The sequence below is a fragment of the Molossus molossus genome, unplaced genomic scaffold (genome assembly GCF_014108415.1).
Source record: "Molossus molossus isolate mMolMol1 unplaced genomic scaffold, mMolMol1.p scaffold_m16_p_2, whole genome shotgun sequence".
Classification (NCBI taxonomy): Eukaryota; Metazoa; Chordata; class Mammalia; order Chiroptera; family Molossidae; genus Molossus; species Molossus molossus.
The window spans coordinates 125,754,560-125,771,688 of record NW_023425355.1 but is presented as its reverse complement, the minus strand read 5'-3'; the positions used below and the strand labels follow the sequence as shown (position 1 = coordinate 125,771,688).

Below are 17,129 nucleotides of genomic sequence, written 5' to 3'. Positions count from 1 at the left end.
ATCCAAGACAAACACCACACACAAATTTGAATCAGGAATTTTTTTTTTATAAAGTATTATTAAATGTAACAAATTCTTGGAATAATGAAAGGTAGGCTAGTAAGAAAGATCTATTAGTCTGCTCAGGTTGCCATATAAATACTATAGACTAGGTGGCTTACACAATAGAAATGTATTTCTTACAGCTCTGGAGGCTGAGAAGTCCAAGATCAAGGTGCAGGCTTATTTGGGTTCTGCTGAGAACACTCTTTCTAGTTTACAGATGGCCACCTTCTCACTGTGCTCACAGGCCTGTCCTCTGTGAGCAACTGAAGGGAGGGAGAAACAGAGGGAAGAAGGGAAGGAGAGAGGAGGGAGGGGCAGCATCTCTTCTAAGATTACTAATCCGGTTATGAGGGTTCTGTCCTCAGAACCTCATCTAAATCTATTTATCTCCCAAAGACCCCCTCCTCCAAATACCAACACATTCAGAGTTAGAATTTCAACATATGACTTTTCAGAGGACAAAAACATTAAGTCCATAGCAAAAGAGAACTAAAAAAAATAAAGTCTGCCATTACCCTTATGCTTGATATATACAGCACCCAAGGAAAAGTGCCTATCTTCTGACCTCCAGAGTGAGATCCAAACCTTATTGGGAAAGTACATGAATTACTGAATGGCAGAAGTCCCTGAAGTGCCACACTGGCAGATCTTAGAAATATTCCCTCTGCAATTTGATGAACACTCATCCTCTAAAGTATCTGGGAAAGCTGATTGTGAGAAAATGTTTCACATTAGGCTATGCTAAAAAAATTGCCAAGCTGATAGCTCCTTGCACTGCAGGAACTGGGTGCTGAAGAAGCCTTGCGTTCTGTGAGAGCCCTCCTAGCAAGCATGTTGAGACCAGGGAGCAAAATCTCTTCCTACTGCAATGTCTCTTTAGCACCCTCTACAACAGAGTTTTAGTGCCAGCGGCAGAAGAACCTAATTCGAAGGTCCAGATCCACTTTCAAAGTACAGGCAAAAAAGGTGGATGTAGAGTAGAAAGGCAATAAATCAATAACTATCACATTGATATAAACAAAGAATAAATACCAGCAGAAGCAAACTAAGTGATGAATATGTTGTTTGTTAGCACAATAAATTACTTTTCAGTGCCATTCTGAGTTTTATCCATGGCTGAATCCTCTGTGCTTAACATAGAATCTGGCCCAATATAAGTGTTCAATATATATATATATATATATATATATATATATATATATATATATATATATTTGTTGAATGAATAACGAATGAATGAAGTAATTCTTAATTTTTTCTCTGTTCTTTTTTTTTTTTCTCTCTCTCTCTCTTTTTTACTTTAGCTGATGGATGCACCGATTGGTCTGTTGATATCAAGAAATATCAAGTTTTGGTGGGAGAGCCTGTTAGAATCAAATGTGCACTTTTTTATGGTTATATCAGAGCAAATTACTCCCTAGCCCAAAGTGCTGGACTCAGTTTGATGTGGTACAAAAGCTCTGGTCCTGGAGACTTCGAAGAGCCCATAGCCTTTGATGGAAGTAGAATGAGCAAGGAAGAAGACTCCATTTGGTTCCGGCCAACATTACTACAGGACAGTGGTCTTTACGCCTGTGTCATCAGGTATCCATTTAATTCTACTACTGTTGACTCAATCAAATCACATGCTGCTTTCTTACACTTAAATTTTGCTGCTATCCCTTTCACCTAAGGTATTGTCTCAATATTTATGTGTGTTGCTGCTTTCTAAAATTTAGAATCTAAATCATAGAAAGATGGGATTGGAATTTATATTGAGACATTATTTCTGGCTTATGGAGAAAAGAGATACCATCTGGGTATCTACTTATGTTGCCAGAAATTACTAAATACTATGAGATAAAATTTATAGAGGAGGTGAAATGTTGCAAATCAAATGTAAGCAAAGACTTGCAAAAAAGATGCACAGTTTATTGCTAAATGGGTTGTAACATTTTGTTATTGCCCTTCACAGACAGATAGAGCACAGATAGCTCTGGTTCACACACATCTGCAAAGATGATTTAGGTAATGTGTGTATGTGCACAGGAATAGGAGGGCAGCATTGCCATCTTAGGGAATACGAAGGCTATGTTCCAGATCATTTTCTTAACTGAAAGTGCTGGGTCAATACAACAATTTACCTGGGCCTCTCAGGGCCAATACAAAAATTAATAACAAACTCTGTGCCCTTATCCCCAAAGAAACTCATCACACATCTACACATCTTTGCTTGCAGAAGAGACACATATAGTTTGCTTAATGATAATACATTGAAACAGTATGCGTGTAACACATTAGCAGGTTAAAAGTCTTGGTTTAAGAAGTTAGCCCTTCATGGATTGTTAATCACACCTGGTATGAATGATTATGGATATCATTAAACCAGAGATTTTTAACCTTTATCATCTCATAGCACACATAAACTACTGAAATTCTGTGGCACACCAAAAATATATTTGTTACCAATCTAAAAAAAAAAAAAAAAAAAGATATAATTTTGATTCATCCACACCAGACAGCTATTGTTGTGTTGGCTGTTGTCATTTTTTAATTTGACAATCTAAGGGAAAAGAGGTCAGTGCCCTGACTAAATAGTCAGGTATTGCATGTTTTAAAAATTCTTGCAGCACACTGGTTGAAAGTCACTGCATTATATTATAAGAACATTTGCAAAGCAGGGTATAGGCATAGAGAGGATCTGTTTAGATCTCTTTCTTTGTCTTTCTGCATTTTGGCTTATTAAGTCCATCAGTAGACAAATGGATAAAAAAGCTGTGGTACATATACACAATGGAGTACTATGCAGCGGTAAGAAAGAAAGATCTCTTATCCTTTGAGACGACATGGAGGGACCTGGATAGTATTATCCTAAGTGAAATAAGCCAAGCAGAAAAAGACAAATACCACATGATCTCACTTATATAATGAACGTAACAGTCTGAGGAATACAGTAGACCCAGAAACATGGAAGTAGGGCACAGACTGACTGACATCCTTCAGAAGATGGGGTGGGGGGGGGGGTGGGAAGAAATAAACCACATAACTTATATACATGTATGCATGACCAATGGACATGGACAACTAAGCCAAGGATGGGGTGGGGGTGGAGTGGGGAGGGGGGTGCCAATGGGGTAAAAAGGTAAAATATCTGTAACAAAAAAATAAATAAAAAATTTATAAAAAAAAAAAAAAAGAGAGAAATAAAGCCAAATTTAATTTAGTTAATTCTGAATTTGGACACTCTCTCGGAATCAGCTAGTGTCTTTTTCAAATCAGAATTCAACTTCAACTTCTGAAATTCTAATTGGCAGCTGTCACTCCTCTGTCATAAGGATTGTGCCTCTCTCTCATCATAACGTATAAGAATTAACTTTATGTTGAGTCATGGCTACAGGTATGTTAGGACATTAAAATAGGTCAAAGCCACATTAAAATGTTAGACAAAAATGTGTCTTTTAAACACTGGCAACATATATTTAGGGTTAATTTTGGAAAAGATAAATGAATGCAAGTAAAATTGTGCTTCAGAAAAAGTGTACTGGATTGTGAAACAATAAATTCACCATTTCTTTGGTGACTCTTGTTCTTTCCCTTTCAGTCTACCAATTTTTGTATGTTCAAATCTAACTATAGAAGTATAGATTTAGTAGGGGCACTGATGAATAATTGCCATAGTAGCCTGGCTGGTGTTGCTCAGTGGATTGAGTGTTGTCCCATGGACTGAGAGGTCTTGGTTGGATTCCTGGTCAGGGCACATGCCTGGGTTGTAGGCTCAGTCCTCAATAGAGGGTGTGCAGGAGGCAGCGATCGATGTTTCTGTCTCTATCTCTAAAAAATCAATAAAAACATATTTAATAATAATAACAATAATAATAATTGCCATAATAGTACAATTAAGAGTACTGTTTGAACTGGCTGTTCTCACTTGACTAATAGTAATTTGATTTAAGTTCATATCTGCTGTGATTCTTTAAAAAAAATCATTATTTCTGATTGTTCATGCATGTGTAGAAGTGATTCTTCAAGAAAGGCAAATGTGGGTCCTCATTTATCTGAGATTAGAATTGAGCTGAATGTCCATAGTCTAACACTTAATTTCATTATGTGTTGTTGATGGGAAAATAATGACATGTTCGCATTAGTAATCTGAATTTTTAAAGCACTGAGGGTGCAAATATTTGATGTGTTTAAATATGCACTGTGATCCAACTCTGAGAAATTGCATTAAACTGTTTCTCAATTTAAAGTTTCAATAAGAAATGAAAGATTGTAAGTTTTAAAAAAATGACTTCTGCCTATATTTATATGTCTATGTTTTAATGGAAGGTCAAACAAAAAGACAAACACATTAAAGTTGATGTGTCAACTGGAGTGCTAGAGAAAGTTATAATCTCAGAAAAATATACTTTTATCACTGAAATTCAAATATTCCAATTACTTTGAAGCTAATATGGTTCCTTTTCCAATTTGGAAAGTGATACTCAAAATCATAAATAGCAGTTTAAATAGCATGGCTTGGTGTTGATGTTAAGAGAGACCAAGGCTGTTAGTTGAGTCACTGACATTTTGGCACATTGTTCGCTATCAGGCAACAAAACTGTCACTATGAGTTTTTAAATAATTCACTTCCAATAAATTTTAGAAGTTTAAATATTTTAGCTTCTACTTAAAGGTTCTAATTTTTAAAATAAATGTTCTAGGTATTAAACTTATCAATGAAAAGGTTTAATAAGCCATTTCATCTACAGATAATTTGCATTCATACCTAAATATTTACAATTATAGGTAGCAAAGAATGAAATTGTCTAAGATTACTATCAGTACAATGAATAAGAGCTTTTGTACCCCCTTCTCTTTGTATCTGTTTGGACAGTATAATACCTCATGATTCTTTGCTCCACAGTACCTGGCTTTTTATTCAGTTTTTCTTTTTCCTGAATTTTTATTTTATTTTATTGTATTTATTTTTTATTAATTTATTTTTGTTACAAATGTTTCTTCTTTTTTTCCCCATTGACACCCTCCTCCCTATCCCCCCCACCCCATACCCAGCCTTGTTGTCCATGTCTATTGGTTATGCGTACATGCATATAAGATCTGTGGTTTATCTCTTCCCTCTCCCCAACACCCCCTCTTCTGAGGGTTGTCACTCTGTACCCTACTTCCATGTCTCTGGGTCTACCCTATTCCTTAGACTGTTATGTTCATTATATTCCACAAATAAATGAGACCATGTAATATTTGTTTTTCCCTGCTTCGCTTGTTTCCCTTGGGATGATACTTTCCAGGTCCCTCCATGTTGTCTCAAAGGATAAGAGATCTTTCTTTCTTACAGCTGCATAGTACTCCATTGTGTATATATACCACTGCTTTTTTATCCATTTGTCTACTGATGGACACTTGGGCATTTTCCAGATCTTAGCTATTATAAATAGTGCTGCTACGAACATGGGTGTACATATATTCTTTCTGGTTGGTGTTTCAGGCTTCCTAGGGTATATTCCTAGAAGTGGGATCACTAGATCAAATGGAAGTTCAATTTTTAATTTTTTGAGGTAATACCATATTGTTTTCCATAGTGGCTGCACCAGTCTGCATTCCCACCAGCAGTGTACTAGAGTCCCCTTTTCTCCACGCCATCGCCAATACTTGTTGTTTGATGATTTGTTGATGGCAGCCATTCTGACAGGTGTGAGGTGATACCTCATTGTTGTTTTAATTTGCATCTCTCTGATGATTGGTGATGTTGAGCATTTCTTCATATGTCTCTTGGCCATTTGTATGTCCTATTTGGAGAGGTCTCTAGTTCCTCTGCCCATTTTTTAATTGGGTTCTTTGTCTTACTTTTGTTAAGTTGTGTGGGTACTCTATATAGTGTGGAAATTAACCCTTTACCTATTATATCATTGGTAATTATGCTCTCCCATATAGTGGGTTCCCTTTCCATTTTGATGATTGTATCTTTTTGCTGTGCAGAAACTTTTGAGTTTGATGTAGTTCCATGTGTTCATTTTTTCCTTTGATTCTCTTGTCTTAGGTGATGTATCAGTGAAAATTCTGCTGTGTATGATGTCTGAAATTTTATTGCCCACGTATTCTTCTAGGATTTTTATGGATTCACGGGTCACATTTAAGTCTTTTATCCATTTTGACTTAATTTTTGTGTATGGTGTAAGTTGATGGCATGTAGCTGTCCAATTTTCCCAACATCATTTATTTTATTTATTTATTTATTTTTTAATCCTCACCCGAGGACATTTTTCTATTTTTTGTACAGATAGAGTGGGAGGGAGAGAGAGGAAGAGAGAGAGAGAGAGAGAGAGAGAGAGAAACATCAATGTGAAAGGGACACATTGAGTGGCTGCCACCCGCATGACCAACCAGGGCCGGGGACAAACTGCCACCGAAGTACGTGCCCCTAGCGGGAACCGAACCCGGGTCTCTCCAGACCGCAGGCCGACGCTCTAACCGCTGAGCCAAACCGGCCAGGGCACAACATCATTTATTAAAGAGGCTGTCTTTACTCCACTGTATGCTCTTGGTACCTTGGTCACATATTAATTGAGCATATTGCCTTGGATCCATTTCTGGGCTCTCTGTTCTGTTCCACTTGTCTATCTGACTGTTCTTGTGCCAGTACCGGGTTGCTTTGATTACAGTGGCTTTGTAGTATAACCTGAAATCTGGTAATGTGATTCCTCCAACTTTGTTCTTCTTTTTTCAAGATTGGTATGGCTATTTAGGGTCTTTTTTTGGTTCCATGTGAACTTTTGAAGTATTTGTTCTAGTTCTGTGAAATATGTTTTTGGTATTTTGATGGGGATAGTATTGAATCTATAGATTGCTTTGGGTAATATGGACATTTTAGTGATGTTAATTCTTCCAATCCATGACCAAGGTATGTGCTTCCACTTTTTCATATCTTCCTCTATTTCTTTTTTCAATGACCTGTAGTTTTCTGCAAATAGATCCTTTATTTCTTTGGTGAAGTTTATTCCTAGGTATCTTAATTTTTTTGCTGTGATGGTAAATGGGATTGTTTTTTTTTACGTTCTTTCAGTGAGTTCATCACTGGTGTATAAGAATGCCATTTTCTTGACGTTAATTTTGTACCCTGGTATTTTGCCAAATTCATTTATTAAGTCTAGTAGATTTTTCATGGAGTCTTTAGGGTTTTCTATGTATACTATTATGTCACCTGCAAATAATGATAGATTCACTTCCTCCTTTCCAATTTGGATCCCTCTTATTTTTTCTTCATCTCTGATTGCTGTGGCTAAGACTTCCAGTACAAGGTTAAATAAGAGTGGCAAAAGTGGGCATCATGTCTTGTTCCTGTTCTTAAGGGAAATGCTTTTAGTTTTTGCCCATTGAGTATTATGTTGGCTGTAGGTCTTTCATATCTTTTATTATGTCAAGATATGATCCTTCTATTCCCACATTGCTGAGCGTTTTTATCAGGAATGGGTGCTAGATTTTGTTGAATGCTTTTTTAGCATCTATTGATATGATCATGTGGTTTTTATCCTTCATTTTGTTTATGTGATGTATCACATTTATTAATTTGCGAATATTGTACCAGCCTTGTATCCCTGAGATGAATGCCACTTGGTCATGGTGAATAATTTTTTTGATGTCTTGCTAGATTCAATTTGACAGTATTTTATTCAGTATTTTGGCATGTATGTTTATCAGGGATATTGGTCTGCAGTTTTCTTTCTTTGTAGTGTCTTTTTCTGGTTTTGGAATGAGAATTATGCTGGCCTCATAAAACAAGGTTGGAAGTTTTCCTTCTTTTTGAATTTTTTGAAATAGTTTGAGGAGAATGGATGTTAGTTCTTTGAATGTTTGGTAAAACTCCCCCGTGAAGCCGTCTGGGCTTGGGCTTTTGTTTGCTGGGAGAGTCTTGCTTACCTCTTCAATTTCTTTTGTTGTTATTGGTCTGTTCAAGTTTTTTTTATCTCTTCCCAGTTCAGTTTTTGGAGACTATGTGTTTCTAGAAATTTGTCCATTTTGCTTAGATTGTCAAATTTGTTGCCATATAATTGTTCATAATATTTGTTAATGATCCTTCGTATTTTTGTGGTGTCAGTTGTTACTTCTCCTCTTTCATTTCAGATTTTGTGTATTTGGGTTCTCTGTCTTTGTTTTTTGGTGAGTCTAGCTAAGGGTCCATCAGTCTTTTTTATTTTATTTTTAATTAAAAAGTGAGTGAAGGAGAGCTACATACCAACATATTTTCTTTTTCTTTATTGTTATTAAAAAATTAATGTACTTTCTAAAAAATAAAATCTTTTGTGCTCTTGAACCCCCAGTTTTTTAACCCACTCTTTAGAGTTGTGTCCTGTTAGTAGCTTCATATGCACATGTAAGCATTTTAATGTCCCCCAAAAGGTAGCATACTAAGTTTTTGACACCCTATATTTTTACTAAAATTTTTATTTTTGAGACAGTGATAAATTCTTACTCAATTGCAAGAAATAATAAAGAGAAATCTCATACATCTTTTGCCTGTTTTCTCTCAAATGACCTTTAATGAATGAATAAACACTGTAGTGGAATACTACTCAAAAATAAACAGGAATGAGCTACAGAACACATGCAGTAATTAGAATGGGTTTCAAAGGGATTATGTTGAGTGAAAAATCTATTACCAAAAAGTTATATACTATATGATTGCATATATATAACATTCTTGAATTGAAAAAGTACATATGGAGAACAAATCAGTGGTTGCTAGCAGTTTGGGATTGGTTGGAAAGGAAGGTAGATGTGAACAACAGATCTCCTTGCAGTGATAGTATTGTTCTGTACCTTAATTGTATCAATGTCAGTATCCTGATTATGATATTGTACTACAGTTTGGTAAAATTTTGTATTCCCACCAGCAGGATATGAGTGATTAAGTTTCTCCACACCCTTACATCATTTGGTATTGTCAATATTTTTCATTGTACCATCAGTGTATCATCATATCTCATTTTTTACCTCAATGTAGTTTACATAAAAGAAAATAAGTGTCCAGTAAATTGTTATACGTACTATGATAATAGTTTAAAATGCAATAGGGTTCCACCAAGATGGAGTAACCCTATTCTTCCTGGTTCTCCCCCATTCAACAAAAACTTCTGGATATAACATAACAGACAAGCATTGTAAATCTGTGAAGGGTGGAAAGAAGGATTGTCTAGGGACCACAAGAGTTGAGGAATGACATGATTACAGTGCTCCAATGGTCCCGCCAGATGATGTTGGCAGAGCCAATCTTCTATTCCCTGACTGGCAGAAGTAGGCAACAGTAGTATGATCTGCTGCTGTAAAAGGGTCAGTACACCTGATCAGGGGCTGATCTTCCATCCCTTGACTAATGTGCAATTGTGCATCATATTCCTCTGCAAGCATAGTGTCCCCCTCTCCCCAGCCCCCAGGAGAAAAATGAGAGACATCTGTAATACAGTCAACAATAATAAATACATTTTTAAAAGGATGCTCAACATCAGTTGTCATCAAGAAAATACAAATTAAAAATGGCTAAAGTTAAAAAGAGTGACAAATGATGGAGATGTATTGTTGATGGGAATGTAAAATGGTACAACTGTTATGGAAAAGAGTTGTCAGGTTTTTTTTGTTGTTGTTGTTGTTGTTTTTTTTTTTAGTTAAACATAAGCTCCCATATGACCCAGCAATTCTACTCCTAGGTATTTACTCAAAATAAATACAAATCTACACACACACACACACAAGAATAGTGTCAGTAGGGTCTAGTGGCAACCTGAACCTCCCTACCTGGCAGTAATGTGAATTGCTGAGGCACTGTGAATCAGGAATAGTCACTGCTGGGCTTCACTCCTCTTCTCTATCAGTGGAGCTCAGTAGCAAGCAAAGCTTCCACCCCCCACAAAGCAGAACAAGGTGGTAGGAGGCAGGAACAATTGGTATCCAATTCCCCATCTTTCCTCCCTGTGTCACTGTGACCTAGTAAGGAGTGAGCTTGCTTCCCCACTGGAGGCATAAGGCAATGTGAGTTAATGCCACACGCACCAGGAAGATATCAGTAGGACTGAGCAAGAATCAAAGAATACATAGCCAAAAGGCCCTCATGTTACATTTCACCAGGAGGTTTGCTTGCTTAAAAACAAAAAGAAAGATTAAATAGGATTCAAATTCTCATAAAATGTGCTGGATACACAATAAATAAATAAATAAATAAATAAATAAATAAATAAATAAACACTCACTGGTCATTTCATGAGTCAGGAAAATCACAACATGAATCAGAAAAGACAATCAATAGATACCAACACTGACATGAATCAGATGTTAGTATTATCAAACAATGAATTTAAAGCCACCATATTAAAAAATACTTCATCAAGTCAGTATAAAATCTCTTGAAACAGATGAATAAAATGGAAATATCTTAGCAAAGTAATATAAGTTACAAAAGAGAAATAAATAGAAATTACAGAATGAAAATGCAATAATATAAAAACTTATTGGGTGGATATAATAGTAGAGTGGAGATGATGAAATGCAGTTTAACTTCTTTGGTACTCTATTAAAATTTTACTTCCAAAGGCCAAAGAACTTTAAAAGCTGGGGTACATTAACACAATGGAATACAATGCAGCTGTAAGAAAGATCTCTTATCCTTTGAGATGACATGAAGAATTATCCTAAGCAAAAGAAGCCAATCAGAGAAAGACAAATATCACACGATCTCACTTATTTGTGGAATATAATGAACAAAAAAAACTGATGAAAAAAATAGACCCAGAGACATAGAAGTAGGGTACAGACTGACAAACCTCAGAAGAGGGAGTCCAGGGGGTGGGGGAGGGAAGAGATAAACAGCAGAACTTATATGCATGTATGCATAACCAATGGACATGGACAACAATGCTGGGGACAGGGCGGGGTGGGGGGGATAGAGAGGAGGGTGTCAATGGGGAAAAAAGGAGAAACATCTGTAACAAAAATAAATTAATAAAAATAAATAAATAAATAAAAACAAAAATGTTAAAAAAAAAGCCATAGAAATTCATATAATGAGATCAAGGAAGAAATCAAAAGATACATCAAAATGAATAAAAATGAGAATACAACAACCAAAAATCTATGGGACACAGTGAAAGCTAAGAGGGAAATTCATACCATTACAGACCTATCTCAAAAAACAAGAACAATCTCAAACAAACAGTCTAACTTTACACTTAGAGAAGTATATTTTCAATTTCCTAATCATTCTATTTTCCTGTTTGTCCAAGAGGCGCATTTAATTCAACAATGTACAAAAATCTATATCAATACCTACTTCAAATACCTATCTTCTTCTCTGATGATTGCTCCTTTCTTAGTAAATAGGATCACCATAATTTCAGTGGTTCCAGCTGGAAAATTGTCACTTAACCTTGTTTTCTTCAACTTCTCTACCTTGCCTTAATTGGCTACCAACGTGTTCAATTTATCTTAGATATGCCTTTTGAATGTATTCTTTATTTATACCAATTTTCACTCTCCTGGTGTACGCAATGTCTTTTATTAACCTTTTAAATGTGTTTCTTTACTCTTCAATTACAGTTTACATTAAAATATGATTCTATATTAGTTTCAGATGTATAGCAAAGTGATTATAAAATCATGTAATTTATAGGATGGTCTTGCTGCTGCTTCAGCTTTACACTTGCACCATACATAGTTATTGACTATGTTCCTTGTGCTGTAATCTACATCTCTGTGCATATTCTGTTACTACCTATCTGTACAGCTTAATTTCTTTACCTTTTCACCCAAACCCCCAAATCATTCCCCTCTGATAGCTGTCAGTCTGCTCTCTGTGTTTCTGCAATGTTTTCTTAAATGGTTTTCCTGCTTCCAGGATGTTTCTATTTTTGTTACTATTACACACTCCTGCAGAACTATATGTCAACAACAGAGACTATTTCATTTCTCTACCTAAAAGCCTTTGATTGACCTTATTGCCCAGCAAAATGAAGTCTGGACATTGCCTGGCATACATGCCACTTTAAAACCCAGCTTCAACCTATCATTCCAGACTCATCTAGAGTGTTTATCTCTGTAGGAAACTTATGCTATATTCTCACCATGTTTCCTGCTGTTTGCAGGTGAAAGTATGAATTTTACTTACTCTTTCACTGTTTGTTCCTTCATCTAAAATTCCATTTTTTTCATTGCCTTTTTAATAATAGTTGTTTCTTGAAGAAGATCCAGTATATGTTTGCTATCTTTCTCCCTTATCTACTGTGGTAGGAAAATACTCCAAAATGAAGGGGCTTAAAACAGTAACCATTTTTTGCCTGGCTGGTGTGGCTCCGTGGTTGAGCATAAACCCATGAACCAAAAGGTCACCAGTTTGATTCCCAGTCAGAACACATGCCCAGGTTGTGGGCCAAATCCCCAGTGGGGGACATGCAGGAGGCCACCAATCAATGTTCTCTCTCATCAATGTTTCTATCTCTCTCCCTCTCCTTTCCTCTCTCTCTAAAACCTAAAAAGAAAAAAAAATATTAAAAAAAATAAAATAAAACAGTAACCATTTTATTTGTACCTGATTCTGCAGTGTGAGCTGGAATCTGATGGGTGATTCTTTGACTGATTTTACCTATAGTCGCTTGAGACTGGAAACCACAAGGATACAGGTTTGGCTGATCCTGTCTCTCTCTCCTTGAATTTTCAGGGCCTCCCTTTATTCACATGATCTTTTCAGCTGTCTTCCCAGTAGGATATCCAGTTTTATGTGGTGACTCATAATGTATAACCACTTATCAAGCATCTGCTTGTGTCATGCTTCTGAATATCCCATTAGCCAAGTCTACAGCTAACATGAGAGAAGACTTTACAAGTGCTTGCATATTATGAGGTGTGGTTAATTGGTGAGACCAACAAAATAACAGTCCAACAGAGTCTGCCCTTTGGCCCCTAATAATTCATGGCCTTGTATATGCAAAATACACACATCCCATTCTTATCCATCCCAAAGTTCTTATCTTATTATGGCATCATGGTGAAGAAAATAATTAGTGATTGGGGTTAGTGTTCTTAGACTACCTTGTGGAAGATGCTGCTGTAGCTAAAATTATACCATTTTCTGTTTCTTATAATATTCTATGAGAAAATAAAAGAATTCTACTTCTTGTGACATCTCGTTTGAATAAACACAATTTATGAACTGCTTATCTTACATCATGATTCCAAAAGATGGTTTGTTTATTCTCTCCCTGCAATATATTCTCTCTATTACCAGGCAGAAGTGGAAACATTACTGTTTTAGGCCTAAAAGATCCACAATAAGTAACTGCAATACCTGTAGCATAAATAATTTAAGTCACTAATTTTAATCTGTGTCATAGAATATAATTTTAATATTTATTATTGTTTTATGTGATTATTGTTTAAAAATCAAGTCATTCTTGGATCAAAGGATAAATAATGTCAGCATCCTTTTAGAAAGTACTAAACATTTACACCCAAAGGAGTCTTCATAATTTGTTTAGGACAATCAAATTTAATTTAACTGTTTTATATCCTACCCAGAAAATTTAATGCTCATATGCATATGTGTTCCAAGGACCTAAAGTAGTTTTACAGTCTTGGTTTCATAATTGTTAAACTACCTCTCTTAATTGAAACCAGAGTATACCCTTGAAAATATCAGGTGTAATTTATAGGTTATTAAAAATCCAATTAAACTACATAAGCTAGTCTTTAAGAAAAAAAAAAAAAACTATATGCAATTGCAAATCTTTAAAGTTTTAAGTCTGAATGCAGATTCTCTTATGGATGAGAAATTAAAATTGGAGAACTGCACATCAGGCACTCTTTTTATGCTCCTTTGGTGAGAACATGTGTTTCTTGCCATAATAGACTTCAAAGAGATTTTCCAGTTGCATAACTTTGATAATGCTTGACAATCATGCTGAAGTGGTAGATCAACCTAGAACAGATACTAAATTTAGCCTTTTTTCTATGTTTGAGACATGGAGGCGTTTTCTAAAGGACCCAACTATTTCTGAACTGGGCAATAATTAGCCAGATTGCTATCTTTCTGAGTTCTTTCTTCTCAAAAACAAACACAAATGATGGAAGTAAAAGCCAAGAACTGTGTAAATTGCCTATTCATTTTACTGAGTTTTAACTAAGAAGATGAAATAAATTCTGCTGGAGTGATGATAGGGTAGTTTCTCAACTAGATTAAGAAAAGTTTTGTCTTATCTTTCTAAGTCCTATAAGAGAGGAAGCTTTGGGAACTCTTTGCAATTATGTTAAGCAAAACAGAAACATTATTAGTTCTTTCTAAAAAGTATCCATTTAATATGGAATATTTAGATTACTGAGAAAGATGCGTTTTAAAAAATCATTAAGTACATAAAGTTTAATTTTTAGTTCTAATGTATTTTTGTATTTTTTTTTTCAATTTGAGGTAAAATTATTCACTATGAGCCCTTTTCAGTCATGGGTATAATATGTGCATTTATCAGATTTCACAAATATTACTAAAAGACTAAGATATAACATAATTGATAATGAGAACGAGAAAATAGTTAAATTGCAAACAATATGTTCCAAGCATGAGATCACTGACAATTCAGCAAAACTTTATTGGTAGTTATTTTATACTGTAATTATTAATTTTTCTTTATGTGTAAAAAATATTCTCCAAATTAAAAGTAACTGCTACTGTTGCTACAATCAGCAAAGATTAAGTTAATAAGCCAAAGAAAGTAATATCAGCCAATCAACAAACTTTAGGAAAAGTGAAAAAGTTGAATACAAAGAAAGCTAAGATTATCCAAGGCTCTTTCTAAGCCTAAATTTGAGTGTAGTTCTCAGATAAAGCATATGAACATTAATATCAATTAATTTAGAGAAGACAATAAAGTGACTGCTTGTTCCTAGAAAAGCTCATGAAGGACCTATGATTTGAGCAGTATTTTGCAAAATAAACACAGGGCTAGAAACTGTAATGGAGAAAGGTATCTGTTTCAGAGAGTTCCCATGAAGACTAGTATAAGAGAAATTAAATTAGAATCTAGAAGAGAGGTTGGCAAACTTTGTAAAAGGCTAGTTGGTGAACAGTTTAGTCTCTATTGCTGCGACTCAATTCTGCTATTGTACCAGGACAGAGCCATAGATAGTACATGAACTAACAGGGGTGGTTATATTCTAATACAATTTTACTTGCAAAAACTGGTGATGGGATGGATTTGGCCTGCACACTGTAATTTGCTGACCTCTGATATAGAAAATGCCTTGCAAACTGCAAATAGTTAAGCCAACATTAGAAATTTCTATTTTTTTTTAAAGAAAAATTCCACAGTCTATTGCTAATAAAGTAATTAGGTCATTTTTGTTGGGAAATGGGGTTTTTGTAGGTGATGGTGAGAAGTATAGCTATAAAGAATGGTAAAACAGACGTTAAGACTTAAGTGGAAGATAAGTGTCAAGCAGGAAATGGGAAACTAAAGACAATTTTTTTTTCTGGAATTATCTTGGAGCAAGTGTGTGAATATTTAGAAAAATTGGAAAATGGAATATAGGCAACACATTTTTACAATAATTAAGACATGAAGTGGTGGGACTATGGTTAGAGTATTAGTGGTGGGAATAGCAAGGAAAAAAAAATTGAGATCATGTTTATAAATAGAAAATACATCAGGAAATTTTGAGCCTGATTGGATGTTGCTATGGGAAACAAATAAAAGGAAAAGGGTATCAAGAGGCACATCTTAAAGCTTTTTCTGCACAAACCTAGACATTTTCACCTAAAATGCTCAGGGTCTTAGGAAATCAAATTGCCTTAACTTTAAGCCATTATACTAGGAAATTCTTAAATAGAATTACCCCATCATTGTTCCTATCAAAGTTCTTGAATATATAAAGGGAGAGGTCTGGAGTCCTTTCTGAGTTCTATATTAGTCTACTTGTTAGTCTGTTTTTATTATTATTAACTAAAGATCTTACTTTTTCAGATTTCTTTTCCTTTAGGCCAGCAGTTCTCAACCTGCGGGTCGCGACCCCGTTGGGGAAAACACATATTTCTGATGGTCTTAGGAATCGGGACACCGCTCCTCTATCCACCTCCAGGCAGATCCTCCCACATTCAGATATTCCCACATACAACATGAGGAACTGTATTAAAGGGTTGCGGCATTAGGAAGGTTGAGAACCACTGCTTTAGTCTATTAGTTTCTTAAGGGCACAGATTTAACTAACATTGTGGTTATCTTTGCATCTCTGATTATGCACATATGGCCACTGAAATCTGAACAAAGAAAAATCTTTTGATCAGTTGTCACTGTTTGGTGACAGGCTACTGTATATTAGAATCTTAGAAATAACACTGGCTTAAACAAGACAAGAATTTTGCTCAAAGAAATGTCAAGATGTGGGAAGTTCAGAGCTTATATGGTGTCTCCCTTGGCCTCTGGTTTCTTCTATATCCTCACTTCAGTCTCCCTAGAGTATGGTCCTCATCCTTATTTTCCAAGACAAATCTCTATCTTTCATATCCATGCTGTTATAAGCAGCAAGATGTAATAAGAGGGACAAAGAACATGGTCCTTTCTACCTTTAAGAACAAGTCCCAGAGGTCACTTACATCACTTCTTACACCTCTTAGCCTAGATAGAACTTGTTCACACATATAGTGGTAACTAGGATAGGTAGTTTATATTAGTAGTACCAATGTGTCTGATAATAATACAGAAAATCTATTACTGAGTATTTTAAATACATTTTCCTACAAGAAAATCCCAAAACACAGATTTTTGTGCAAATGATCTATTGAAGGAATACTGTCAAGAGTAAACCTACAGGGGACTAGCCAGGCAAAAATGTGTTTTCAAAAGTCTATCTATATTCTCATCCCACAGGGGGTCAAAGAATATAAAATGTACTACAGAATTTGTTCTGTTTTGAAGTGAAGTCCCAGGGCTTGGATTTCTCACTCATCTCTATCCAGGTGGCTTTTGTCATGCTAAGGAATTCTCCAGAAAAGGATACAGGTGTGAGCTTTAAGCAGTCATCATCCACAGCAGCTAGAAGATAGGCTCAACAGCTGGTAAAGAAATTTTGAGTGGGAC

General features: G+C 35.4%; 1 protein-coding gene across 1 annotated transcript in view; it reads left to right on the top strand.

Moving 5' to 3' along the window:
• IL1RAPL1 (interleukin 1 receptor accessory protein like 1) overlaps positions 1-17,129 on the top strand; it is a 1,471,712-nt gene that overhangs the window by 716,632 nt on the left and 737,951 nt on the right. The window contains exon 3 of the mRNA XM_036270755.1: positions 1,350-1,629. Coding sequence (XP_036126648.1) covers positions 1,350-1,629 — 280 coding nt within the window. The remainder of the gene's footprint in view (positions 1-1,349; positions 1,630-17,129) is intronic.